We start from the raw sequence: 25,751 nt of genomic DNA, 5'->3' as shown, positions 1-25,751 counted from the left end.
CCTCCTGCTGGTTTCTCCTCCAGGGCAGGGAAAGGGAGAAAAGTATAGGAGAGGAGCCAACCTCTTTTTTTTTTAATTGAGTTTTATTGAGATATGTTCACATACCATACAATCACCCATGGTGTACAATCAACTGTTCACAGTACCATCGTATAGTTATGCATTCATCACCCCAATGTATTTTTGAACATTTTCTTTACACCAGAAAGAATCAGAATAAGGATAAAAAATGAAAATAAAAAAGAACACCCAAATCATCCTCCCATCCCACCCTATTTTTCATTTAGTTTTTGGCCCCATTTTTCTATTCATCCATCCATACACTGGATAAAGGGAGTGCAATCCACAAGGTTTTCACAATCACACTGTCACCCCTTGTAAGCTACATTGTTATAAAATAGTCTTCAAGAGTCAAGCCTACTGGGTGAGCCAGTCTCTTTTTACTACGTTGGTACTGTTTGTCTTCTCCTTTGGCTATGGAGGTCCCTGTTTGTAGTAGATGTTCCATTGCCGGCTTTTCAAGGGGGGCTTTTGAGCCCCAACAGCGTCCTCCACATTACGCAGTTCCTAATGTAGCTGATGTACTACTCTCTGGCCGATCTCTCCCTCCAGGGTGTACCCCATTCCTCTCTCTGCTGGGGTGCCCCCACCCCAGCAGGCAGCTCTCTGCAGGGAGGTCCCATCATTGCAGTTTAAGTCCAGTTCCCTGCGGCAGGGTCCACTTGGCCCTCGGACACTCACATCTTGGTATGATCCCCGACTCGAGCCAGGCAGGCTGCCGTCTGCTGCCCCTGCCATCACAGGCTGCTCGAGTCGGTCTCTGTGTTCACACGTTTCCCCAAAATCCAGGGATATGTGTCAAGCAAGTACACAGTGTAGGATTCCAGAGCAGAACCTTCTGAGTTCAAGTCTCAGCTCTGACACGTTGCTAGTGACCTGGAACAAATTACACAACTTCTTTATGCCTCTATTAACCCATTGTAATGTGAGAATTACACGGAAATATCCTATCCCATAGGATTATTGAGAATTCTTTTTTGAATTAATACAGGTAAGCTCTTAAAACAATACATAGCCCCGTAGACAGCAGGCAGTAAGTATATACACACAAACATCGCCATCTCCCTCACCGTGCTTCACACATCTGGACTCACAGTGAGACCCCATTCTTCCCTTCCTGCAAGCAGCCCGCTCTCAATAACCTGGTCTCCTGCGTTTCCCCCCACTTGGTTTTGTGGGATGAGTGGGCTTTTCCTTCCTTCCCCAGGGAGGGGTGGGGGGCACCAGGGGACTCCTCACCCAGAACAGTTTTCTACCTTAATGACTCCTTTCATGCCCCTTCATCATAAATTTTTATCTTGAAAATTTCCAAACCTTGGGAAAGTTAAAAAAATGTATACAATATATCTTCACCTAGATTCACAGATAGCTGATGTTTGCCTTATGTGCTTCAACCCTCCCCTCTCTATATACACACATAGATGTACATTTCTTTAATAGAACCATTTGAAAGTCAGTTGGTTCATGAGACCTCACCCCTAAATACTACAGCATGAATCACCTAAGAACAATCCTGCATAATCATGATACTATGTTCCCACCTAAGAAAATTACATTAATTCCATAATATCATCTAATCTGCAGTACATGTTCAAATTTCCTGTTACCCTCAAAATGTTTTGTAAATCCAGGATCCAATCAAGATTCACATATTTCATTTGGTTGTTAGGTCTTTTTAGTCTCTTTGGCCTAGAACAGCCCTCTCCCCGCCCCCCCTTATTTTTTAATGACATTGACCATTTTTGCAGAGTCCAAGCCAGTTGCCTTGAGGAACAGCCCACAACATGGATTTTCTAAATTCACTTTTAAACTGTTCACCATCCCTTACACAGGAGGAAGAAGGGTGAGGGGGGCCTCTCTTTAGAATCCTTATCATCTGTTGTCTCAGATTAGGGACTTGGGCTGAAATTTGGAGGCGGCCCATTCCCTGCCAGTTGGGCAGGTTGTTGGAGGAGCCCCACATAGCATCCTCCTGGAGAGGAGCAGGGAGCCTCCCCCTCTGTGACCGGCAGGGACTGAGTGCCTGGGCAGGGCCCTGCCTTGCGAGGGCTGCTCAACCAGTCCAGAGGCCTGGCTCTCACCTCCAGCACCCTGTGCTGCCTTTGAGAAAAACAGGTTCCCCTACCCTGGACCCTGCCGGTAGCTGCAACTCCTTCCCCAGGGACCCAGCGTACTGTCTGGCCTATCCCCAAAGGCTGTGCCTGGGCCCTGGATGGAGGTGGAGCTGAGGAATCATGGCCCAAAGCCAAAGGCTAATCCTTCCAACTTTGTTCGGTGACTTTGATATCAGGTGACCAGGACAGCTGTGCCAATCAAAAGGGGGTATTATTTATAAAAGGCCCCCTCACCCAGAGCCAGAAGCTCTGACCATTCCCCACAGCCCTGCTGATCTCAAGCACCTGCTTCCACAGGTACCTTCCTTGGGTCCATTTCCCAGTCCGTGGGGTCCCCCACTATATATCCTGAGAATCAGTGGAATTGGGAGGACAGAGGCACCCTGGGCTAGGTGTAGGAGGCCTGAGTTTTAGTCTTTGCTGCCCAACTCTGGACCCCAGTTTCTCCATTTTTAAATGGGCGGTTTGGGATTAGGCCATCTCCGAGGACCCTTACTGTGGTCAGAATGGAGAGTTGGGGAGGGGTCCCCACTTGGCACAAGGGCAGCTCTGGCTGCAGCCCAACCCCAAACTCGGCTTCCAAGACCGAGCGGGAATGGGGACCCATCCTCAGAGGTGCCCTTCTTGGTACTGACAGAGCCCCCTGGGGAAGGGGCATCACGGGCCGTTTTACACCAGCCCTGGGGCCTTGGCCCCCTCAGTGTTGTTGGTCAGGGGAAGGTCCCTGTTCCCTGGCATGTGGGAGGCATCAGCAGGAAAAGGAAACAGTGGCAGCTGGCACTGGTAGGGCACATGCCCAATGTACACGCTGCCCAGGAGGCTGGCACGGCCGCTGCCCTCAGCTTCCCTCGGTCACTTGCCTCCACTCCAGCCTCAGAACTTGGAAATCATAGAAGCAGGTAGAAGGGAGGGGCAGAACTGGGGGTTCAGACACTCATGTTGGGAACCTTGAGGCTCCTTCCCAGGCCTCATATTCTGGGATGCTCTAAAGGGTCTCTCCTGGGGTGCAGGACCCAGGTGGGATGTATCCTAGTTTTTCTGGTGTCCAGCTGGGAGGCAAGCACTGAACATGTGTCAGTGTTATTGAACGAGTGAGTAAATGAATGAATGCATGGCTCCACCTCCACCCTCAGCAGGCATCCTCCTCCCACTTTCCCCACAGTTGATAAAGATGGCATCATCCCAGCCTTTCCCCTTCTCCACCATGGAGCTCCTTCTGGCCTCCGCCGTCTTCTGCCTCGTGTTCTGGGTGGTCAGAGCCTTGCGGTCGCAGGTCCCCAAAGGCCTGAAGAGTCCACCGGGGCCCTGGGGCTGGCCCCTGATTGGTCACGTGCTGACCCTGGGGAAGAACCCACACTTGGCGTTGACACGGCTGAGCCAGCGGTACGGGGACGTGATGCAGATCCGCATTGGCCACACGCCCGTGCTGGTGCTGAGCGGCCTGGACACCATCCGACAGGCCCTGGTGCACCAGGGGGATGACTTCAAGGGCCGGCCTGACCTCTACAGCTTCACCCTCATCACTGATGGCCACAGCCTGACCTTCAGCCCCGACTCTGGGCCAGTGTGGGCCGCCCGCCGGCGCCTGGCCCAGAATGCCCTCAACACCTTCTCCATGGCCTTGGACCCGGCTTCCTCATCCACCTGCTATTTGGAGGAGCATGTGAGCAAGGAGGCTGGGGCCCTTCTCAGCAGGTTCCAGGAGCTGATGGCAGGGACTGGGCACTTTGACCCCTACAGCCAGGTGGTGGCGTCAGTGGCCAGTGTCATCGGTGCCATGTGCTTCGGGAGGCACTTCCCCCACAACAGTGAGGAGCTGCTCAGCCTCATAGAGAACAGCCAGGAGTTTGTGGAGACTGCCTCCTCTGGGAACCCCGTGGACTTCTTCCCCATCCTTCGCTACCTGCCCAACCCCAGCCTGCAGAAGTTCAAGGCCTTCAACCAGCGGTTCCTGCATTTCCTACAGAAAACGGTCCAGGAGCACTATCAGGATTTTGACAAGGTGAGCCCATGGTGCAGGTGGCAATGGGGCACTCTGCAGGGCCTGGGTGTGTGGCCCCTGTCACTCGACTCCAAGGTACCCACACATCCAAAGTGCTGCCAAGCCTTAGGAAGGCTCTGGGGAACCTCAGACCAGCTGTGTGAGCTGAAGCCAACCTCCCCCACTCTGGGCTTCAGTTTCCTCATCCCTATAGTCTCCCTCCCAGGGCTGCTGCAAAGCCCCAGAGAGATAAGGCATGTGAATGGGGCCCTGACAGTCCTGCAATGTGGGGAGCTGTTATGAGCGGGAGGACCTTTGTTCCACAGGAACCTGAACCCCAACAGAGGCTAATCCCCAACTTGGGTGTCACTTTGCTTCCCTGTGTTCATGCCAAACTCTTCCTCCTTTGAAACTGAATCCCTGGGGTTACTGGGAAGAAGCATCACTACAGCAAAAAATGACACTCTAAGCTCTACCCAGGGTGCTACAGGCTCCTGCTGTGAGCACCAGCCCACTACCCAGGAGCCAGAAGAGAGCGCCCTGCACCCAGGGTCATGCCAGGGGGGGTGGGACCAGGTAAAGGGCCCAACCTTTGGTCCCAGAGGTGCCCAGGGGGCCTCTAAGCTTGTACTTCTTCAGAACGACATCCAGGACATCACAGGCGCCCTGTTCAAGCACAGTGAGAAGGGCCCCAGAACCAGTGACGGCCAAATCCCCCAGGAGAAGATCGTCAACCTTGTCAACGACCTCTTTGGGGCCGGTAGGAGCCAGACCCCTGCCCTTCCATCCATCAGTGCCCACTGACCACCCACAGCCTTGCCCGATCCCCAAATCCATCAAATAACCCACCAACCACATGGCAGATGGTACAGGACACAAAGACCTAGCTCAAGATCAGGATTTGAGCTCAGACTGTGCCTTCAATTCCCAGTGGAAGCTCCCTCAAGTTCCTCTCCTCCTCTGGGCCTCAGTTCCCCATCTGAACAATAGAGGTTCTCTGATCTGTAAGTCTTTGCCCTTGTGATTCCAGCAGCTAATTATGAACCCAATTACTCAATCGATATTGAAGAGACCCATGCTCTGCCCTCAGGAAACTCACAGGCCAAGCAAGGCCAGAAAAAGATGATGCCTGGTACATGGTGCTTGGTAAATGCTTGTGTTCTCCCTCCCTTGCCTCACCTCTTCCTGCCCAGGGTTTGACACGATTACTACAGCCATCTCCTGGAGCCTTATGTATCTAGTGACGAAGCCTGAGATACAGAGGAAGATCCAGAAGGAGCTGGGTACGCGGTGTTCCCCAACCCTCTGGCCTCAGGTCATTTGTTCAGTCTGCAAATAGCTTTGTGCTTCTTCTATGCCAAGCCCTGGTCACAAATTGTTGAACCACAGGTGCCCCTGCCCTTGCCCAGAGGATGTTGGGGCACTGGCAGGGTCAATGGGCACAGTCCCGTGTAGAATGACACAAGGTATACTAGGTATACTAGGGAACACAGATGGCCTGGAGCAGGCAGAGCGGCTCCTAAGCCCTGTCCGTCCTTTGTTCTGCAGACACAGTGATCGGCAGGGCACGGCAGCCCCGGCTCTCCGACAGACCCCAGCTGCCCTATATGGAGGCCTTCATCCTGGAGACCTTCCGACACTCGTCCTTCGTCCCCTTCACCATCCCTCACAGGCGAGCCTGCCCATTCTGCTCTCACCATGTCTACTCCTCTGAGCATCTCAGCCCTGGCCCAGCTCAGGCCTTTGCATCTCCTTGAACATGATGCCAGGTTCCTTACAGACCTCTACCCTCTAGTCTGCCCCCATCCAGTGTAAACATAATCAAACTACCCAGTTGAAAACCCTTCCAGGGCTCTTGGGAGAAAGGCACACTTCTGACCTCAACTCTTATTTACCTCTGCTCACATTCCCTCCCCACAAGGACCCTCTGCTTCAGCCAGGTTGGCCTCACCATCCCTCACAAGCACCTTCTGGTCAGCTTCCAGTTTTGCTTATGCTGAACCTTCTGCCTAGAATGTCTTCTATCCTCTCCTCTGGCTACTAGGATCCTATCCTTGCCCAAGGCCAATCCTGACACACACTTCCTTCCCCCAGAAGCCTTTCTTGACTCATCCAGCCGACACAGCCTCATTCTTTGACATCCTTCAGGACTCACAGCCATTTCTCTTATGTCCTGGAATGTTAACAATGGCAAGGAAGCTAGTGAAAATGTACTTCTGCCCAAATGTTGGTCTAGTTATTTCTGGAGTAAGAAACCTGACTCCCCAGCCAGGCTAGGAGGTCCCCCAGGGCTGGCCCAGACTGTCTACTTCTTGGCTCCAGAGAATGGCCATGCGCATAGCTGGGCACAAACACAGAAGCTCAGTCAACGCAGATTGAAGTTGGAGAACAGGAGCCAAGGAAGGGGAAGGGTAATTTCAACTCTTCCCCATTCTTCTCATTCATTCCCTCCCAGTGTAGGGTTTGGAGACTGGCAGGCAAGCTACTGGGGTGGGATCAAGTTAGGAGCAAATAGCTCCCAAAGACATGCCCCAGCTCTCCAGCCCAAGCCTGACAGAGCCCTCTTCCCTCCTCAGCACCACGAGAGACACAACGCTGAACGGCTTCTACATCCCCAAGGGACGCTGCATCTTTGTAAACCAGTGGCAGGTCAACCATGACCAGTGAGTACACATCTCCCACTAAAAAATGTGAGAAAGTTCAGCAGCCAGGAAGGCTGTTTGTCCCCACTAGGAACTGGTGACATAATGAAAGTCTGGTGCTTCAAGTGCTCTATAGCCTGATCCAGGTGACAAAATTTAGGCCTGTGCTTCTCAAATGTTAGTGGACATAAGAACCACCTGGGAAGTTTGTTGCAGATTATGGGGCTCCATCCCCAAGACTCTGCTTTGCTTGATCTAATGGGGTTATTACATCAGGTGATTCTGACGTGAATGGCCCAGGGACCTCTTTCAGGAAAACCCCACTTCAATCTACAGGTAGTGGAACCATCTAATTGACCATCAAACTGGGACAAAGCAGATGCTATTAATAATTACTCCAAAACAATAAGCAGAAACCAGGACTTGCAGTCAGTACCCTTGCTGTAGGCACATTTTGAGTAGAATGGAGACCAACACATTTTCCAACTTCAAATTCTTTTTTTATAGTTAGAGCATTATTTCTTTAAAGTAACAAATTAGCATTAAAAAGCACTATTTTCAAGGCAGATCATTTTAGAGAGAGCTTTGTAAAAGAAATAAACATCAAAGTACAATTTAGACCTTTCCCATTAATAACCTCTCACTGCTCCCAAACTATTCTCACACTCGTGGTATCCTCAGAAGTCTCCCCGGGGCCTCTCCTCCCAGGGCCTCCCCAGCACTGAAGTCCCATCTCCTCCGTCCCTCTTGCAGGGAGCAGTGGGGGGACGCCTTTGAGTTCCGGCCTGAGCGATTCCTCACCGCCAAAGGCACCAGCATCAACAAGACCTTGAGCGAGAAGGTGATGCTCTTTGGCCTGGGCAAGCGCCGCTGCATCGGGGAGGTCCTGGCCAAGTGGGAGATCTTCCTCTTCCTAGCCATCTTGCTGCAGCAGCTGGAGTTCAGCGTGCCCCCCGGCGTGAAAGTGGACCTAACCCCCACCTACGGGCTGACCATGAAGCACCCCCGCTGCAAGCATTTCCAGGCCCGGCTGCGCTTCTCCATCAAGTGACGAAGGTCCTGCTAGGCTGAGGAAGGGGACGGGATGGGGGCCACCCAGGAGGCCTCAGCCCTTGTCTCCTTTTTGTTTTTTTTAATAGCTTTATTGAGATAATAGTTCACATATCATACATCTATTTGAAGTGTACAATTTAATGGTTTTTAGTATGTTCACGTAGTTGTGTGACCATCACCACAATCAGTTTTTGAACATTTTCATCACCCCCAAAGGAAACCCTGTACCTATTGACAATCCCTCTCCATTTTCCCCCAGCCACCCACTCCCATCCCCCAGTCCTAAGCACCCACCGATCTGCTTTCTGTCTCTATGGATTTGCCTATTCTGAACATTTCCTATAAATGGAATCATACCATACGTGGCCTTTTGTGACTGGCTTCTTTCACTTAGCACAATGTCTTCAAGGTTCATCCATGTTGCAGCATATGTCAGTAAGCCCTGATTTCCACAAGGTCTGTCTCCTCATAGTCACTCATGGGTATCTCTTTCTCTGCTCTCTTCTCTTCTGTCTTGTGCATCTAAGTCTTTGAACACTCGAAGGAAACAGGGAAGAAGAGACCCAACCCTGTGGGCCAAACCCAGATGGGTGAACGTGGATTCTCCCAGGTCCCTTCCTCAAAAAGTATAACATGTGACTTGATTTCTCCACCCACAGCTGGGGAGGTTGAGCTCCCTGAAGGTGCTTGGGAGCTTGGGCTCCCCACACAGACCCAGGGGTGGAGCACCCACTGGGCTCACTTCCACCATGGCAGAGCCCATGTTTCCACTCAAATGCTCCCTAATGTCACCCCATGGGTGATGCACTTGGAAGTGAAAGGGAAAGACACAGTGGGCTGGGAGTCATAAGCCCTAGATCCAGATCTGGCTCTGACTTAGGGTGTCCAACCAATCAAAGCCTGTCATTGCTCCAAGAGTCTCATGTCTCCACCTGCAAAATGGGGAGAGAGGGCTGGATGAAATGATCTCTAAGAGCTGGAGGTTCTGAATGCACAAGTGTGTTTTGTTCTCTATAAAAGGAGACAGCTATTCATAATGCTTTATCTTCTCTGGGTGAGCAAGGCTCCTCCCTATAACACAGCTCCACACTGAAAAATAGAGATATAAGAACGGGTCATAAGGATGCTGAGATTTGGGCCTCCCCCATCCACCCTCCACACACGCACACCTGAATTGACCATCTGCCTCCCCCAGTGCACCTCCAGCATCAGGCTGTTTCCAAGACAACAGCTTTATGTCTGGAGGGGCACCAGGGTACCCACCCGGGTATGTCTCCTCATAGTCACTCATGGGTATCTCTTTCTCTGCTCTCTTCTCTTCTGTCTTGTGTATCCAAGTATGGGGGGTGGAGGAAAGAAAAAATGGAGGAATCCTTGGGAGGGTCCCAGAAGGAGGCAGAAGAGAACTGACACAGAAAGAATGGCTGCTCACACCTCTCCATCTTGAACACCTGCCTTCTAGAACAGACTCATCCAGGCACGTGGCAATAAGGCAGATTTCTGCAACGTGAATCCTGTTTTACTATTGCCTTGTATTACTGTATCAGAGATGTGTCCTGAAGAAAAATAGTCACTAACAATTGAAATCGAAAGTTTAATGATAAGGTAGTTCAAACATCGACCAACCCCTAGGTATTGGAGCCCTAGAAGTGGGTTTAACCAGGGGCTTTGACCAAGCCAGCACCCCTTTCCAAATAGCCCTCTTGCTGTCACCACATGCATGGCTGCTGGACCTCAGTCTGCACCGCTTCTACTTCTGAGTAGTGATTGCAGCCTAATAGAGCCAGGCTGCAATGCCACCCTTGACCAACAGGAGCTGCTGTCTAACATAGGCCATCTGCACTCTTGCAGAAGAGTTCCTTCAGTTTATTTCTGGTTTCTTTATTACTAATCAGGGCTCAGCTTTATCTGCTTAACAAATTATGATTCTCTGAGATTAGATGAAAAGGAGCAAGACCCTCATTTCCAAAGTGGTCATCCAGTAGCATAATTGCCCCAACATTCTGGAAATAATCATGGCTGCCCATGGCTTTGGAGAAGATAATAAATATGAGAAGTTAAATCAGCTGGAGTCTGCTAAAATCTTAAAGGGAGAAACCACTTTACTAGAGCTTGACTTGTCTTTGTCCACGTCTGTCCTCAGACCCAAAGCAAACTCCTTAAGGAGCCTCTATCTGAAAGACCATCTCTCAGATTGCACATGGCACTGCGATGCCTTAAGCAACCCTAGTCTGAAGGGGAAGACAGAGTCCTGCCCTGGGAACCCTAGACTGAGCAGGGTACAACCCTGCCCTGGACATTGCAAGCTTGGTGAAGAGACACAGCCCTGCCCTAGGAGCCCCAGAAGAAATGACTATTCTAAAATCCCCTGTCTGAGGGAAGAAACACAGTTCTGTCCTGAGAACTCCCACAGACATGGCCTTGCCCCCAAGGCCCCAGTCTGAGGAGGGAGGCAGAGCCCTTCCCTTGGAACCCTAAACTGAAGGGAACACAACCCTGCCACTGACATCTCAGTGTGCGGGAAGAGGCACACCCAGTCCTGGGAGTCCCAGAAAACTTGGTTCTATCTGGGGAAGGAGAAGTAATGCCGCCCTGGAAGCTCCAGTCTGAGGGGGCATGGCCCTACCCTCCAGATCCCTGGACTGGTGGGACGCTCATTGAGGAACCCCAGTGGTGCATGGAAAGACCCCCCAATAAGCAAACACCACCATATTCCATCAATCCAAGAGGAAGTCAAGGCCTAGCTCCCTGGAAGGTTTTAGGCCCATCCTGAGGTGGCCCAGTGGTCACCCTACGGTCACTGCCCCATCTGGTTCCCTGTGGTCAGGAGTTAGCCCGGGCTTCTCACGCACACCTGGCCAATGTTTAACTCACTCAGGCTGACCTAGGGCTCCCCTCTGGCCAGAGCCAAGGGAGAAGGGAGTGTGGACTCAGAGACTTTGCCCACCCCCCATCCCTGCCCCTCACAGCACACTAGAGGCAGACTGGTATGGTTCTGTCCTGCCCTTTTCTGGGAAGTCCTGGACACACATCATTCAGGCTGTTCTTGCAACAACCCTAGGAAGAAGGCACCATTACCCCACTTTTGAGATAAGGAATCTGAGGCTAAGAGAGCACAAACTTCGAACTGGTGGAGAAAAGACTCAAGACACAGGACTGTGCTGTTTCCCCTACACTGTATCCAGAGTCTCTTCCCCTGCCTGTGTCTCTTCCCCTTAGCCAGGATGGTCTGGACAGAAGATGGTGGCTATGAAATGCAGTGTGATCCATGACTGGTGTGGGTAGTTAGAGCACTTGGCTAGACAGGTAGGAGACCTGAGCTCAGGTTCTAGGTTTGGGTGACTGTGGGCAAGCCCTTCCCCTCTCTGGACCTTAGACTCCCATCTTCGGCCACCTCTGAGGTCTTCCCCGATACCATGAAACAAGATTGGGCTACTAACAATGACCCCTCCTCTGCCAGCCTTGCTTAGAGAAATCTAGGCAAAATCTAGTGAGGGCCTTGCAAACTTCTAAGTACAGTGCCCTGGAGAGGGGTATTTTAGTAAAGATGAAATGGAAATATCCCTAGGCTGGGTGTTCTACCTCTACCTCACTGGGAAAATTAAGTGCCTTCTCTAGGTCTCCCATTCTGTCCAGCCCAGATCCTCAACTCCTTCTGTTACAAGCATCCACCCCAACCAGATCTTTCCTTTGCAGCTCTTAGTTCAAGTTCTTGAGGAAGAGTTTGATTGGCTCAACTCATGTTTTTGAGCCAGGTCACACAGGTCAGAGGTCACAGTTCAATCAATGGGTGGGTTCTCTTGGAGCAGTGCCCACCCCTGGCTCAAACCTCCCTGAGACTCCAAGACCAGGCCTTGTGACAACTCAGAGAAAGAACCAGCAAGGAACCACTGCTGTTCTTATTGCAAACTAGCTCACCCCTTCCCCAAAGGGGGCTGCGATGCTGGGCCAGGTAGTCCTGCATGGCTCCTTTTCCCCTCTTTCCCAGGGTCTCCTCAGTCCCTATGCAAATGAACCCAGTCCCTGGGGTCTCTCCCACAGCATCTGAGAAGACAGGTCAGTCTGCTATCTTGCTTCCCATGGAAGGGTTTTGAATCTGAGGAGGGAGCACACTGTCTGAAAGAAGGGTGATGAGCACACTGTCCAACTGAAGGAAACCAAGCAGAGGTTGGATTTCCTAGTTCAAAGAGTCATTCCATGAATTGACCATCCACCTTATCCCATCATGGGCTCCTGTCCCTGAGAGAGGGCTGCCATCAGAGATAGTTACATCCTGAGCCAATCCCCAAATACCCCAGGATCTCTGCCTCAAAGCCAGCCCCCACCCCACCCCCACCCCAGGACCCTGCACACTGTCTACCCTCTGGTCTGATATGACACCAGGTTTGCAGCATCCCCTTGGAGCTGGGCCCTGAGCTCCAAGATCTGCAGCTGGGATCGTGGAGGCCCAGGCAGTGCAGCTGAGGGCCCTTTGGGCAAACAGCCTGCCCAGTGCCTCTCACGTTGCACTGAGAAGGAAGGCAGACTCTGATCTTCACCTGGTTTTTCAGGTTCTAGAGGAATAATTTAATAACACTTGATATGCTTCCCCAGGCCACCCTTCACCTCTGGGCTGGTAATTAATGACAACAGAGTCCAATCCCAAAGCAGGGCCTAATAAGGGGGATAAGGCTCACAGATCTATATCCAAATCCCAGCTCACTCGATAACCCTGGGCAAGTTACATAACCTTTCTGAATCTAGATTTTCTCATCTTGCAACAGGGAATGATAATCCTGCCCCCACAGGGTTGGTGGGAGATGCAAGGAGATCATGTGTGTCAAGTGCTAGGAACAAGAGAAAGGGTGGTCTCAGGGAGGGCCCAAACCCATGTGGCATGTGCAGCTGTGTGTACACCACGCACACGTGTGAGCAGCATTCCGGGGAACCTGCACCCTCTCACTGGGGTCTTGCCAGGGCCTGAGCTCAGCCCACTTCCTTCCACTGTTCCCTCCACCCAGAAGCTGGGAGGGCTGGGGGACTGCTGGCGTGCCAGGGAACAATGGGCCCCCAACTCCTTCCGGCCCATTGCGTGAGACGGAGCTGCTGCCGGAAGGAAACCACCTCCTGGTGGGACAGGCCCCACCCTTGTCGCCTGCCCCAGGGAAGCCAGGAGACACCCCATTCCGCTCAAGGAATGCACCCTTGGTGCATCCTGTCCCTACCACCTGGACTGGTTTCCCTAACCACCCCCTCTTTCAGAGAGGACCCCTCCTGGCATCCCTGACTCTGCCCCTCCCCCATCCTCTCCACGTCCAGGGCCCTTTTCTCATTTGTCTCCGTGTCCCCAGTGTGTGGCTTGGCCCAGAGCAGTCGCCATGAGCGTTGACCAACTGCGTGAGTGCCTGAGCGGAGAAAGTCAGGGCCCAAAGGCTGAGCCAGGACAGGTGAGAGATGGACCCGGCTGGGGGCTCTGCCAAAGCTCCTGCACACTGCAGACAGGTGTTGGTTTAGGGCCCCAGAAATCCCTCCAGAGGGCACAGGTCACAGCACACTACCCAGGCAATGTTCTCCCCACTCAAATCCTTCCAACACTCAGGGCTTCTTCGGGGTAGAGGCACCTTCCCCCACACCCCCAACTTTCTCTCAAGCACGTACACACGCACAATCGCACTCACACCAGGAGGGTCCAGGGTCTCCCCGTGAGACAAGGGAGTCTCTGAGGCAGGAGTGAGGGAGGAGCGGCAGGTGGGGAGAGTGCTGCTCTTCCACCATGCCTGTCCTCACCCAGCAGCGTACCTCAAAAGGCTCTGGACAAGAGACACCCCCATTCTGGGCAGCAGCTTCTCCCCTAGAGGACATGTATGTGTTGGGAGGGAACTGGGTGACTCTCTCTGACGCTGGGCCCTCCTGGCCTTGGGTGTGTTGCAGAGGCTGTAGCCACATTTTAAGTGTAGCGGATGCTGAAGTCTACCCAAGTCCAGGGGCCCTGTGCCCCCGCAATTGCCCAGCTACACTCTTCCCACTGTGGACCCAGAAGCACTAGGGTCTCGGTTCTCCTGTACTGAAAGGCGGTGTCACTAGGTCCAAGTCCCCAGTCCTCAGGTGTGGCCATTATGAGGGAGCAGGAGGAGCAGAAGCTTCCCCAACCTGCCTGGTTACCTGGCCAGCCGCCTCCTCACGTCCAGCCCCACCTCCAAGGAAGCCCTAATCTGGGGACTGAGAGATTCCTCGATTCTCACGCAGCAGCAAGGACTTAGGCAGAGAGCAAGCAGCTCCCTTGGCCCCAAGGGCACAAGAGATAGCAGGCACACCTGCAAACACACGCACGCCCGGCTGCAAGCACGCACACACCTGGGTGGCGTGCTGATCCACCCAAACACACACCTGGCAAACTCACGCACATGCATACACCTGACCACTCCAGGCCCACGCTATCCACGTGCATGCATCCACACAGAGTGGGTGACCCCAAATCTACCATCTTAGGCACACCCACCCACCCCCAACAGTATCTGATACGCATGCCCTTCCCCCGCCCCCACCAGCCCGCTTGGACTCAGCTGAACTACCCCAGGAGCTACAGCGTCTGTGGACCCCATACCACCTCCACTTTGGGAATCCAGAGGACACTAGGGGTTTAGCAGGGCTGTGGGGATGGACCCCAGGTTGGGCCTGGAGGAGAACAATAGGATCTGATGCTCTGTGGTGGATGATCCAGCTATGAGTTTCTATTCCCAGCAATGCTCCCAATTCATTCATTTATAAAAAGTTTCTTCTTAAAAGATGACTTTTTAAATCAGTGGAGAAAAGATAGATTATTGAATAAATGATCATTCATCATGAAAAATAAAATTAGATCCCTCTCTCCCTCCTAACATCAAAATAAATTCAAATGGATCAAAGATTTAAACGTTGGAAATTAAACCATAAAAGGCTAGAAGAAAACAGGGAATTGATTTTTTTTTTAATCATCTGAGAGTGGAAAAGCCTTTCTAAGTTTGACTCAAGCCCAAAAGCTATAAAAGAAAAGATTGATTCTACTGCCTAAAAATAAATCATTTCTGCATTTTAAAAAATCAAACAATGTCAAAAGACATATGATGAATGATGTGCTGGATATCTTTCACTCTGTCCCCCCAGCTCCCCAGCTCGACCTTGTCCACCCTGCTCTGTCTGGGAGGCTCATCTGCAGGGGCCTCCTCCCCTCGTTCCCAGTCGGGCCCCGGAAAGGAGAGCTCTGACCGCAGAGGGGGGGCTCTCCAGCAGCTCCCTGCCTGGGTTCTAATAACTTCTTCCATCTCGGGCACCTCTCAGGCTACTGCATTCCCTTCAAGGTTCCCCTAGTTACACCTTTGGAAATAGCCCCTGTATTAACCCTTCCCCAAATCAAACCTATCTGAGCCTGCCATCTACTGCCTGCTGGGACCCCGAGTGATACACAATGAAAGGTTAATTTCCTTAACATGCAACAAGTTCCTACAAAACTATAAGAAAAAAATACCAACAATCCCAATAAAAAATGGACAAAGGACATGAATGATTAACAGAAGAGAAAGTTATAAATGAATTTCAAACTACAAAGCGATGCTTGGCCCCACTTATCATAAGAGAAATATAAATTAAGACTAAAATGACATACAATTTTTTCACCAGATTGGCAAGAATGAAAGTGTTTGGTAACGTTATTGTGAGTGTAATTAACACTGTGTGGTGTACGATGGTCTGAGGTTAATGGTACAAGTATAATAATGTTCTTTCATGAGTTATAACAAATGTACAACATTCATAGAAGGTGATAATATTAGGGTGGTATATGGGGAAAAAATATACCTAATGTAAACTTTGGACTACAGTTAACAGTACTATTTTGATATTCTTTCATCAATCGTAACAAAGGTTATACTGCATTAGCTAGGGTGTTGAAAAGCAGGCACACGTATTCATTATCGGTGAGAGTGAATTTTAGCTTAAACAACTCTAAACAAACAAATTCGGCAATATTTGTCAAAATTGTAAATGTACATACCCTTTGATTCAGCAATTCCACTTGCAGAAATTTATGCTTCAGTTAAGCTTACGCAAATAACAATAACATGTTTCAGGATTTCTGTTGCAGCATTCCAGTCATTCCAGTAACAGAGGAAGTGACTAAATAAATGATGATAGACCCGTATGAAATAATATGCACAATACGGAAATTTTTCCAAGATATATTGTTAAGTAAAAAACAAAACAAAACAAAAAAACAAGGTGCAGAACAGGGTACCTAGATTTGCTACCATTTGTGTTTTTTAACAAAGGCATATGCTAATATATGCAGAGAATATCCTGGAAGGATGTACAAGAAAAAGCAAGAGTTTCTTCTCTAGAGTAGAGAATGAATGTCTAGGGGACAAGGGTTTGAGGGAGATCTCACCCTTTTGGATTTTTAACACATATAAAGATTTTCTACTTCAAAAAATTAATTTATATTATATTAATTTATATTAATTTATATTATACTGATTGAACATCTACTATGTGCCAGTGCTGTCTAGCGGAGACATGGCCATGAACAAGTCCAGCATAGTTCTCTCTGCTCTCATGGACCTTGTGGTGTAGTGAAAGAGACAGACTCTAAAAAGCAAACATACAAATAAATACCCAATTATAAATTGTAACAAAGCAGGGTGCTATTATAAAGAAGCAGGGTGCTATCAAGAGACAAAAAAAAATGGTGATGACTTTAGATAGGTTGATCAGGGCAGATTTCTCACAAGAGGTAAAAATAAACAAGAAGAGCAGAGGGAAAAAGGGTTCTGGGCAGAGGGAACACTACGTGCAAAGGCCCTGTGGCAGGAAAAGGCCTATCCTGTGCCCTTGGGCAAATTACCCCCTCTCCCGAGGAAGGCATAGCCCCATCTGTGCAATAAGCCCATTTTAGAGATGGGGAGACAGAAGCTCAGAGAGGGAAGATGGCTTCTCCAAGAAAGTGGAGAAGCCAGACTGGCACCTAGATCTTTTGACTCTGTGAACTTGATGCTATTCCCTCTACGTATTTGGCGCCCTTTCACAGGATGGTGGAGACCAGGGGTAGGGAGTAAGATGGAAAGGAATTGGTCATTCCCCATCTCAGGGATTAAGGGAAGGAAAAAATCACAGAAGTTGTGTGCATATGTGAGTGTGTAAACACATGCCACGAGCACCAACCAAGCCTACCAACAACCAAGCCCATGGTAACCTCAGGCCTGGAGTCGGACCCTCCTCTTCCTCACTACACCCCCACCAATGTGTCTCTCTTAAAATGTTGCTTCTTCTGTGTACAAACCTCAGTGCATGAGAGTATGTGTGTACTTGGTTACCTGCCTCTTTGGGCTGACGTGTATGGAATTCTCAGGGGGTTTGTACCCGGACAGCAACCCATTCTCATTTCCCTCATTACACAACACTGATTTAATCCTCACAGCCATCCTATGGGAACACACTATTACTCTCCCCTTTGTATTGACGAGGAAACCGAGGCCCAGGAACATCACATGAATTGCCTGAGATTGCACAGCAAGGGCACAGGAAAATCTAAAACCCAGGGGTGTGGGCTGGCAAAGCCCCTGCCCTTAGCCAAACACTGAATAAATGTGGAATGGGTAAATGAGTGAGTGAATCTCATGACACAGATGGGAAACAGGTCTAGATAGGCGTCCAGGAAGCTGGTGCATGGGTGAGAGTAAAGAGTAAACAGCCCCCTTCCCCTATTCACCCCTCCCTCCGCACGGCTGCAGAGCCCAGAGGCAGAGGGTGGGACTGGGCAGGGTCCCCTCTATTTAGTCTGGGGTCTTCTGGGCTCTGCCCTCTGCCCTGCACCCCCCAGTTTGGAGCCCAAGGAAGTCCTGGCCCTCTCTGCCCTGCACCCCCAGGGATGCATCTAATGAGTTTGACAAGGGGTGTGCTGCTTTCTCCCCACATCTCACTCACAGAGAGGCCTCCAGGCCCCTGCTCTGAGCAAGGGATGGAAATGCTTGAAGCCTGTCTCACAACTGTGGCCCTGCTGAGTCCTGGGGAGCGGCTGGCTTGGGGGAGGCACCGGGAGCCCATCATGAGCACACACTCTACACACAGCATAGCCAGTGCCCCCCTTGAGCCTCCCTTCCTGCAAGGCCTCAGTTTCCCCAGAGGGATGTGAAGGTCCAGAATACCAGGAAGCCAGCACCATGTTCCTCCTATCCAGGGGGTGATGCAGGGGACTACAAGGAGAGCCCCAGTCCTAAAACTCCCCGGCAGCTCACCACAGGGCCTGAAGACGTCCAGCTTAGTGCTTCCTACCTCGGGGTCAGCACTGCCCTCTGGGGGCTCCCTTTCCCTGGGCACCATGCCCCTTCCTCCCAGCTTCTCCCTGCCCCAGAGGAGGGGGGAATCTGTCAGGAATTCCCCTAAACTCCCATCTGGAAGGCTTCTCAGGCACGCTCCATAACTGTCGTCTTCGAATTCTTCAAACTTTTTTCCAATAGCAGGACCCATATAGTTCAAAGGAAAACTAACCGTTAAAAAAATGTCGGGCTTGTGATCTGCAGAGGGGAGACTGGCCTCTCCCCCCAGTAGCTGCCCGGCTCTGCCCGCCTCCCGCCCCCAGGCAGCTCGCGGGCGGGGCTCTAACCCTACCCCAGTCCTGCGTCAGGAGCTGGAGCAGCGAGAATGCAGTCTGGACCGCCGCCTCGCGGCCAATCGCGGAAGCACATGCTTTCCGAGGCCGCTGACAGTCACCCGCCAACCTGGGGACCCCATCCCAAATAAACAGGCAATCTGAAGAAGAGTGAGTTTGTTTTGCAAAGGAAGCTTCCACACAAGTCTCAAGTCCCTCTTTTACAGAAATTCTGGAGAAGCCACTAAAAATGGCCGGAGATTGTGCCATTCCCCCATCCTCACCGCCTATCCTTTTCTGTCCTAGTCTTCATACACCCATCTGAAGGAGAAATTCCATGTCCAACTCCATGCCAGGACTGCAAATTCTGTTCTCATACTTCCAGGACGGGGAGCTTACTGCCCCCAAGGCTGACCCATCATCTTTTCTGTGCTGGGGCTCCCAGACCAGTCACTTAGCAGGAGCAAGAAGTGAGTCATCCAGGGTTACAGGTGCATTGACAGGTACAGAGGAGGGAGTGACATACCCCCCACACACTGACCTCTTCTCAGGGATCTTGTAGTCAAAGGAACTAAATCCCAGAATCTCAGAGATGTCTGGAGTCCTGCTGGCCCCTTAATTTCCTGTTTCCAGAGCACTTGCTCTATGCTAGGTCCCTCCTGGTGCTCTGCCCCCACTTAGTCTCACGTGGGGAAAATGTGCTCACCCCCACAGGCACATGGGGACCCTGAGGATGAAGTCACTTACCAAGCACGACACAGTCATTTGCAGAGTTGAGATTTGATCTCAGGCTTGTTGAGGTCCCTGCACCAATGCTTGACACCGCAACCTGGCACCACTGCCCCCATGCAGCTCCTCAAAGGGTCTGGGTCCAAGCCTGTTGAGAAGGCTCAGGGCAGACTGTGAAGCCAGAAGTGTGACCACCCCTCTCATGTCCTTCTTCCCAGCCCTCCCTCCACTTGTACCTTTATCTGCTGCCATGGCAGGGTCCATACCGCCCGCCCCCAAACCCTCCTGTCCTGGCTTTTTCTGCAAGGAAATTGCCCTCTATCAAACCCACCTGCACACCTAAATGGAGGCGTGGCAGGCAGGGTGTGAACATTTCACTGAGCTGGCAGCCCCTTCTCTACTAGTCAAACCCAGCACCCAGGGCCCGATAGTTGTGGAGCTGTGGTGCAGGCGACTTCTCATGGGGCAGGAAAAACCCAGGCCTTGGGTAGTTCTGCTGAGAGATGCGGGGCAAATCACCCTCTGTGAGCCTGTTTTCCTTGGAGGGTAAGGATCAAATGAGAGCAAATGTATCAACACCCAGTGCACAGTAGGTGTTCAACAAAAGGTGCCTGTCTTCCCATCCTCACCCTGCTCTTCTTCTTCAGGAAAATGCATGGGGTGGCAGCAATGCTGAGGCCAGTCCAAGCCCCTGTCAACCAACATGGGGGTGGCCCAAATCAGGGTGCAGCCCAAGGTAGGGTACCCTGTGGAGTCCTGGCAGCCAGGGGCTGATCCACCATCCCCTACCCACAGCCTATCTGGAAAGTCCCTTCCCGAGCCAGCCAGGGGAACCCTGGGGGCTGTTTCTGCCTCTCAGTGATGAAAGGGTAACCGACACGCCCACACTTTCCGGAAGTGGCCTTATCTCCTCCCCTCCCAGCTGCCCTCGGTTCCCAGAGCTGGCAGATCCCTGCCCACATCCACCCCAGCTAGCCCCATCCTGCCCTGCCACTGGTAGCCGGAGGGGGTCAGCTATGGCTCCGGCCCTCGTCCAGCCCGGGACAGTGTCCTCCCTGGGCTCCGACCAGCCAATCTTTGCCGGAGCAGACCTGCGCCGGCTGTCGGGACGTGGCGCCCGGGCTGCTGGCCAGAGCCTTGTGACTTTGCGCTGCCTCCAGCCTCGGGGCTTCCCCTTCCCCTTGAGGTCTGCGCTCCGACCGCCAGGAGGCGCTGTTCCCCCTCAGACCTGGCGAAACCAACAGCTCAGCGCCATCAGAGACCTAATTTGATTCAAAAAAAGGGCAAGAGGCAAGTAATCGCGGGGAGTGCAAGGGGAAGATAATGGCCTTTGTCTAATCGCCGCTGTGAAACTGCCACTTCCCACGCATCCTTACCTCATCCTCCCGCCTGCCACGTTGGGGGTGGGCGGCAGGGGGGCACCAGTCAGCGTTCTAAGCCACAAACAACAGAAACCGACGTCTAGCTAACTTAAGCACAAAATAAATTTACTGCTCACACAATCCACAGAACACCAAGGAGAACCAAGCTGGGGAAATGGCAGGCACCAGGCTTCAAGGAGAGACTATGCTAAGATCGGCTGAGACGCGGCCTCCAACACGGTTTGAACAGGAGATGGCCTCTCAGCTCCCAGCTGCCAAGGAAAATCATCTCCAAGGGGCCCTGGTGTTCGTGGCACCGCTTACCTACATCACACGCCCTCACCTGAGCTGACTTGAAGCTGTTGGGGAAATAACATTAGAAACAAAAAATCTTCTCCCAACCCAGAAAACCTCTCCACAAGGTAGAAGAGAAAGAAAAACCATTTTATTATTGAATAAGCATTAAACCATAATGTGAATCACAAGCAATCCGCTAAAGAGATTGCAGAGACAGAAAGAAAGCTCACCTTTTATATAGCCAAGCAGAAACAACCCGTTACAGACCTGTTCTCAAGATGAATGATAGCTAGTCCTCAAGAACAGGACTTGACAGCGTCATTTGTCAAACATAGCTCATCTGGTAATTGGGGTGGTCTTTGTTTGCCTCAAAAAAAAAAGCCTCAATATCCCTATGAAAGGCAGATAGTAACAACTTGGAGCCAGATGCCTAAGCTAAACTCCCATGGCAATGGGGAGCTAAGGGTGCTAACTTCCTTGAAGGTGATATTTCTGGGTTGTAAAGCTGGCAAAGGCTTATTTATCTTTTTAAAAAGATTTACAAACATCTCAGAGGGGCAAGGAAAGGATTTACAAGATCAAGTTTTGTAAAGAATGATCTAGGAAGAGGGAAGAGGGGGAGGTCTCTTCCCTTTTTGCACCAGGGAAAATTCATATATATATATTAACCCTTACAAAGCCTCATATTTCCCTCTGTACCACAAGCTCAGGGAAGCAACCAGCTCCTCCCAAGTGCTGGTCTTGTCACGCCAACATCCTTCCTTCGGTCATTCAACAAATGCTAGGTCCCTGCTGATACCAAGCACCTGGGCCCAGGCAGGAGGGTTCTGAGCTCCCAGGCTCAGGCGGGCCCGGCTTCCCGCTGAGGCTGTCAAGCTAACTTCTGACTTGCCCCATCAGGGAGATGGGTGCTGAGGGCTCAGCTGTGGAACTGGAGGACCTGAGGCCACAAGCAGCAGAATCCAAAGCCTGGGCCTCAGATGAGAGCAGAAGTCTTGGAGGACTGGCCCTGGCTAGAGGGAGAGGTGACATGAACCTTTATGTCAGGAGGGTGCTCCTAGGGACCAAAGGTTTAGCTTAGGGGGTCTGAGGAGGTGGGCTGTGGGAAAGGACAAAAGTGATGTAGGCAAGGACTTCCTCCCTGGAATGGGAGCCCTGAGACCTGTGGCAAAGGTAACAGTGTTCAGGTCAGCAGGAGACCCCAAAGAGAATTCAGTCACTTGCTTATTCATTCAACAAACAAGTTCTCCTCTAGGCCCTGTGCTGCTCACTAGGGAGACAGAGAAGCCAGTCCCTGTCCTCAGAGAGCTTACACCACCCTGACACCCACTCTCCAGAACTAAACTCAGAGGGGCCTAACAACCAAAGGGAAGGGGCATTTTCCCTGTGAAACTCGGCCCTCCAGGCCTCACCTTGTCTCACAGGAGGTGGCTTCCAGAACCTCCTTCAGCCCGAGGAGGATCCCCTCCCTGCCCAACTCCACCAACTGTGACTTCCTAGAGGTCACCTGATGTCTGATAGAGACAGGTCTTGGCACACCGGTTTATTCACAGGTATGGCACCTGCACATGAGGATTTGCATGTGATTTGCAAAAGCCTGGCCTGAGGTTCACCAGCACCCAGTAACTCTCCCTCCACTGCCCAAGCTGGGAAAACTTCCTGTTCCTTCTCCTCACCTGCCCCCCACCTCTAAGCGAGGTTTCCTGCCTTTGCCACAGAGAACCCAGGGCCCTTTTTATTGCTTTCTCCCAAAAGACCCCATGAAAAAGCCAGAACAGCTTGCAACCCACCGGCCAGAACCTGAGAGACTGCTGACTAGAGGTTGGTCCAGCTCAAAGATCTCTGAAGGTCTCTGGCCAGCCTAGGGGGAAATGCCAGCCTGCAAGAGGCTTTGGGACCACAGGACCCCTGGTGGGAACTAGGGTAGTTCTAGCACTGCCCAGTCTGGCGCTGATTGCTGCCAGAGCCGATGAAGACAAAAATGAGCACACGGAATGTTGTAAAATACCTTCAGGATTTGGTGACTGCACGGACGAGGGTTTTCACTTCATCAGTCATTGTTAAACTGTAGGCTCAGGATCAGACAAAAGCCCTGGCCCTACCCTGGGGGAGCTCAACTGAATGCTTAGAGGACAGCAGGGGAGAGCCTGTGAGCCTAGACTGCAAAGCCTGTTTCAGGAGTCAGAGAAAAAATATTAAACTAACAGCCGGTTAGTGAAAGTTTGCCTTCTGTGAGAGCACTGTGCTAAGGCGATTGCATCATCTCAGTTTAGCATCATAAATACCCTGTGAGGTGGGTCCTCTCATTCCCATTTCAGAGATGAAGAAATCGAGGCTCAGAAAGGTAAAGTGACTTTTGCCTAAGGTCACGCATCTGGACAGTGTGAGGCCAGGACTCTGATCCCAAAGCTGTTAGAACAATTTGGGTGAGAAAGATGGGATGGCACCCTCTGTTCTTCCACTACACTGGATCTGGTGACTAAGTTCCCTCATTAAATCTCTCTTTGGTTTCCTTACCTACAAAATGGAAATAATGATACCTCCCTCTGAATATATTGAGAGAATTAAATTGACACAATGTGAAAAAAATCCTTAGAACAGTGCCTGGCACATCTTTAGCCCTATAACAGTGTTGCCTGTTTTTATTATTACTATCATTATTAATTGAAATTCATGTCATCATTCATTCAACCAACGTTTGAGTGCCAGGTTTCAACCTCCAATAGCAGATCAGGAAAAATCACGATATGAGAAGTAGACCCTGGAGGGAACAGAGCAGAAGGAAATAAACCAGCCTGAGGGTATGGAAAGGGGTCTGCACAGCCTTACTAGAGGACATAAACCCAATCAATTCTCCACCCAGAATCTGGAGGGATCATTTTAAAATGCAAATATGACCAGCGGAGGCTGTGGTAAAAATCAATAGTGGAGTCCCTCCGTCCTAAGGATGAAGTCCAAAACTCTGGCGGCCCCACAGGCTCTGTTCCCCAGGCCCTGCTCCCCAGCCCTTCCTGGCCTGCTTGTCCTTCTCCCAAAGCTCCACCCCTTCCAGCTCCAAGGACTCTGCCCCTGCTGCCCAGGGCCTCTGCCTGCTCCCAGGCATCTCTCCTCCTGCAGGGCTGAGACCGCAGATGGAAAGGAGTCCTCTGCTTTGCTCCATTCTCCTTCATACCTGCACATCCTGCCTTGAAACTCTTATCACCTTTTTAGCATCTCTGTCCCTACTAGACAGAACGTTCCAAGAAGAGAGGGACCAGGTGAAAAGGAGTCCTCTGCTTTGCTCTGTTCTCCTTCACACCTGCACATCCTGCCTGGGGACTCTTATCATCTTTTTAACATCTGTGTCTCTACTAGACAGAACATTCTGAGAAGAGAAGGACCAAGGGATTGAGAAACAGCTGCCAAAGGGGAGACACTCAGACAGTTTGCAGGAATCTCTGGCATCCCAACCAATTTGTGTCTTGGACTTGGCTCTGGACCTGCCCACTCCAGGAAGACACCAAATACGGGAGCCCAGCACCTTCGAGGTCAAGAGGATCAGCCAGTTAACCTCCTGTGGTAGGTGAGGGAGGTCTGGTATGCGGGCTGCCCCAGGCCACAAGCCTGAGTGAGGTCCTCCGGCTTCCGATGGCCTCTGTGTTGGGTCAAAACCATTGCTAACACCACTAAAACCACAAGGCCACCACACCACCACCACTAGAATTGCTACCACCACCATGGCACAAAGACTAATTTCCTAGGACATCTCCTTGGAGCAAACAGTGGAGAGAACAGACCTTAGTCTGACATGAAGTCCTTGAGCATAGTAAGTGCTCAATAAATATTAGCTATTATCATTAGTAATAGTCATATAATAAAGTACCCGGCACTTAGAAGGTGCTCAGTAAATGCTGCCTTTCTACTGCAGAGGCAATAGAAATAAGTGGGAATAACTGAGAATAGAAAGGGATAGAAAGAGGTAGTTGGCAGCCCCGCATCCTCCCAACCCCCCTCCTTGCAGCTGCCCAGGGAGCTCCACTTAGACACAAGGAGTCACACTGTAGAGATCACCAAATCCAGCCCCTCAGTACACAGATGGGAAAACTGACGCCCAGAGGGCTTGTCTAAAGCCAGAAGCAAGGTCTATCCCTAGAAGTTGGGTCTCCCAGGCCAATACTTGTTCCTTATCATAAACTCATCCAGCTGGAGGAGATAGGTTTTCAGTAAGTCACACCCCCCTAGGTTCACATGGACTTCCTAAGGGTGGGAGTTCAGACTCCTTAAGGAGAGCGAGAGGAGTTATCTGGGAGGCTGAGGCTTTGCCCCTGTATGAGGCAGGCTCAGCTTCTCAACTTGATAGTGTGGACTGGAGCCAGCTCTCCCATGGATCAGGAAGAGGAAGAGGTCTGAGGTCTGGGGGGAGGCCTGTCCTGGCCCCCTGGTTCCCCAAGCTTTCAGCGGCTGCGACGTCAGCTCAGCCATTCAGCCTGCGGTCCCTGGTGTTGAGATGACAGTGCCCACTGTGGCTGTTGTTTCTCCATTTCTGCCTCTCCACAGGGGTCTCAGCCCCAACACTGCTCTGATTTCTCTGGCCACCTTCCCCTTTAAGCGACACTTTCCACTGCTCATATCCCTCATTCCCACCCCGTGGGTCAGTGAGACTCTCAGTAGGGAAGTGGGATTCACACTAGGCCTGGATGACCCCAAAGCTGGGACCTCTTTCCCAGAGAAGCTTCTTCCACTTTCCACAGTCTCATTGTAGAGAGGGCTCGATTCCCCAAGGAAACAGGCAAAAGTTCCCTGGTGAGGATGGTGATGACAAGGCCAAAGAACAGCTCCCCAGCAGGAGGGGTGGCCTCTGAGGGGCCCCCCGTTTCCCCTGGGTCCCACCCACCAGCAAAGTGAGCAGAGATGGACCAGCCCTCTCGCAGCAGAGCT

General features: G+C 51.4%; 1 protein-coding gene across 1 annotated transcript; it reads left to right on the top strand.

The window, feature by feature from the left end:
* The first annotated feature begins 2,445 nt into the window (after positions 1 to 2,445).
* Positions 2,446 to 8,211, top strand: LOC119531766 (cytochrome P450 1A2). The gene is made up of 7 exons (XM_037833392.1): positions 2,446 to 2,471; positions 3,337 to 4,176; positions 4,795 to 4,915; positions 5,349 to 5,438; positions 5,704 to 5,827; positions 6,732 to 6,818; positions 7,551 to 8,211. Exons 2-7 carry the CDS (start codon positions 3,346 to 3,348, stop codon positions 7,846 to 7,848), a joined length of 1,551 nt encoding a protein of 516 aa, XP_037689320.1. The 5' UTR covers positions 2,446 to 2,471; positions 3,337 to 3,345; the 3' UTR covers positions 7,849 to 8,211.
* The last annotated feature ends 17,540 nt before the right edge of the window (positions 8,212 to 25,751 follow it).

The sequence above is a fragment of the Choloepus didactylus genome, chromosome 4 (genome assembly GCF_015220235.1).
Source record: "Choloepus didactylus isolate mChoDid1 chromosome 4, mChoDid1.pri, whole genome shotgun sequence".
NCBI lineage: Eukaryota > Metazoa > Chordata > Mammalia > Pilosa > Megalonychidae > Choloepus > Choloepus didactylus.
This window is presented reverse-complemented; position numbering and strand designations above follow the sequence as displayed.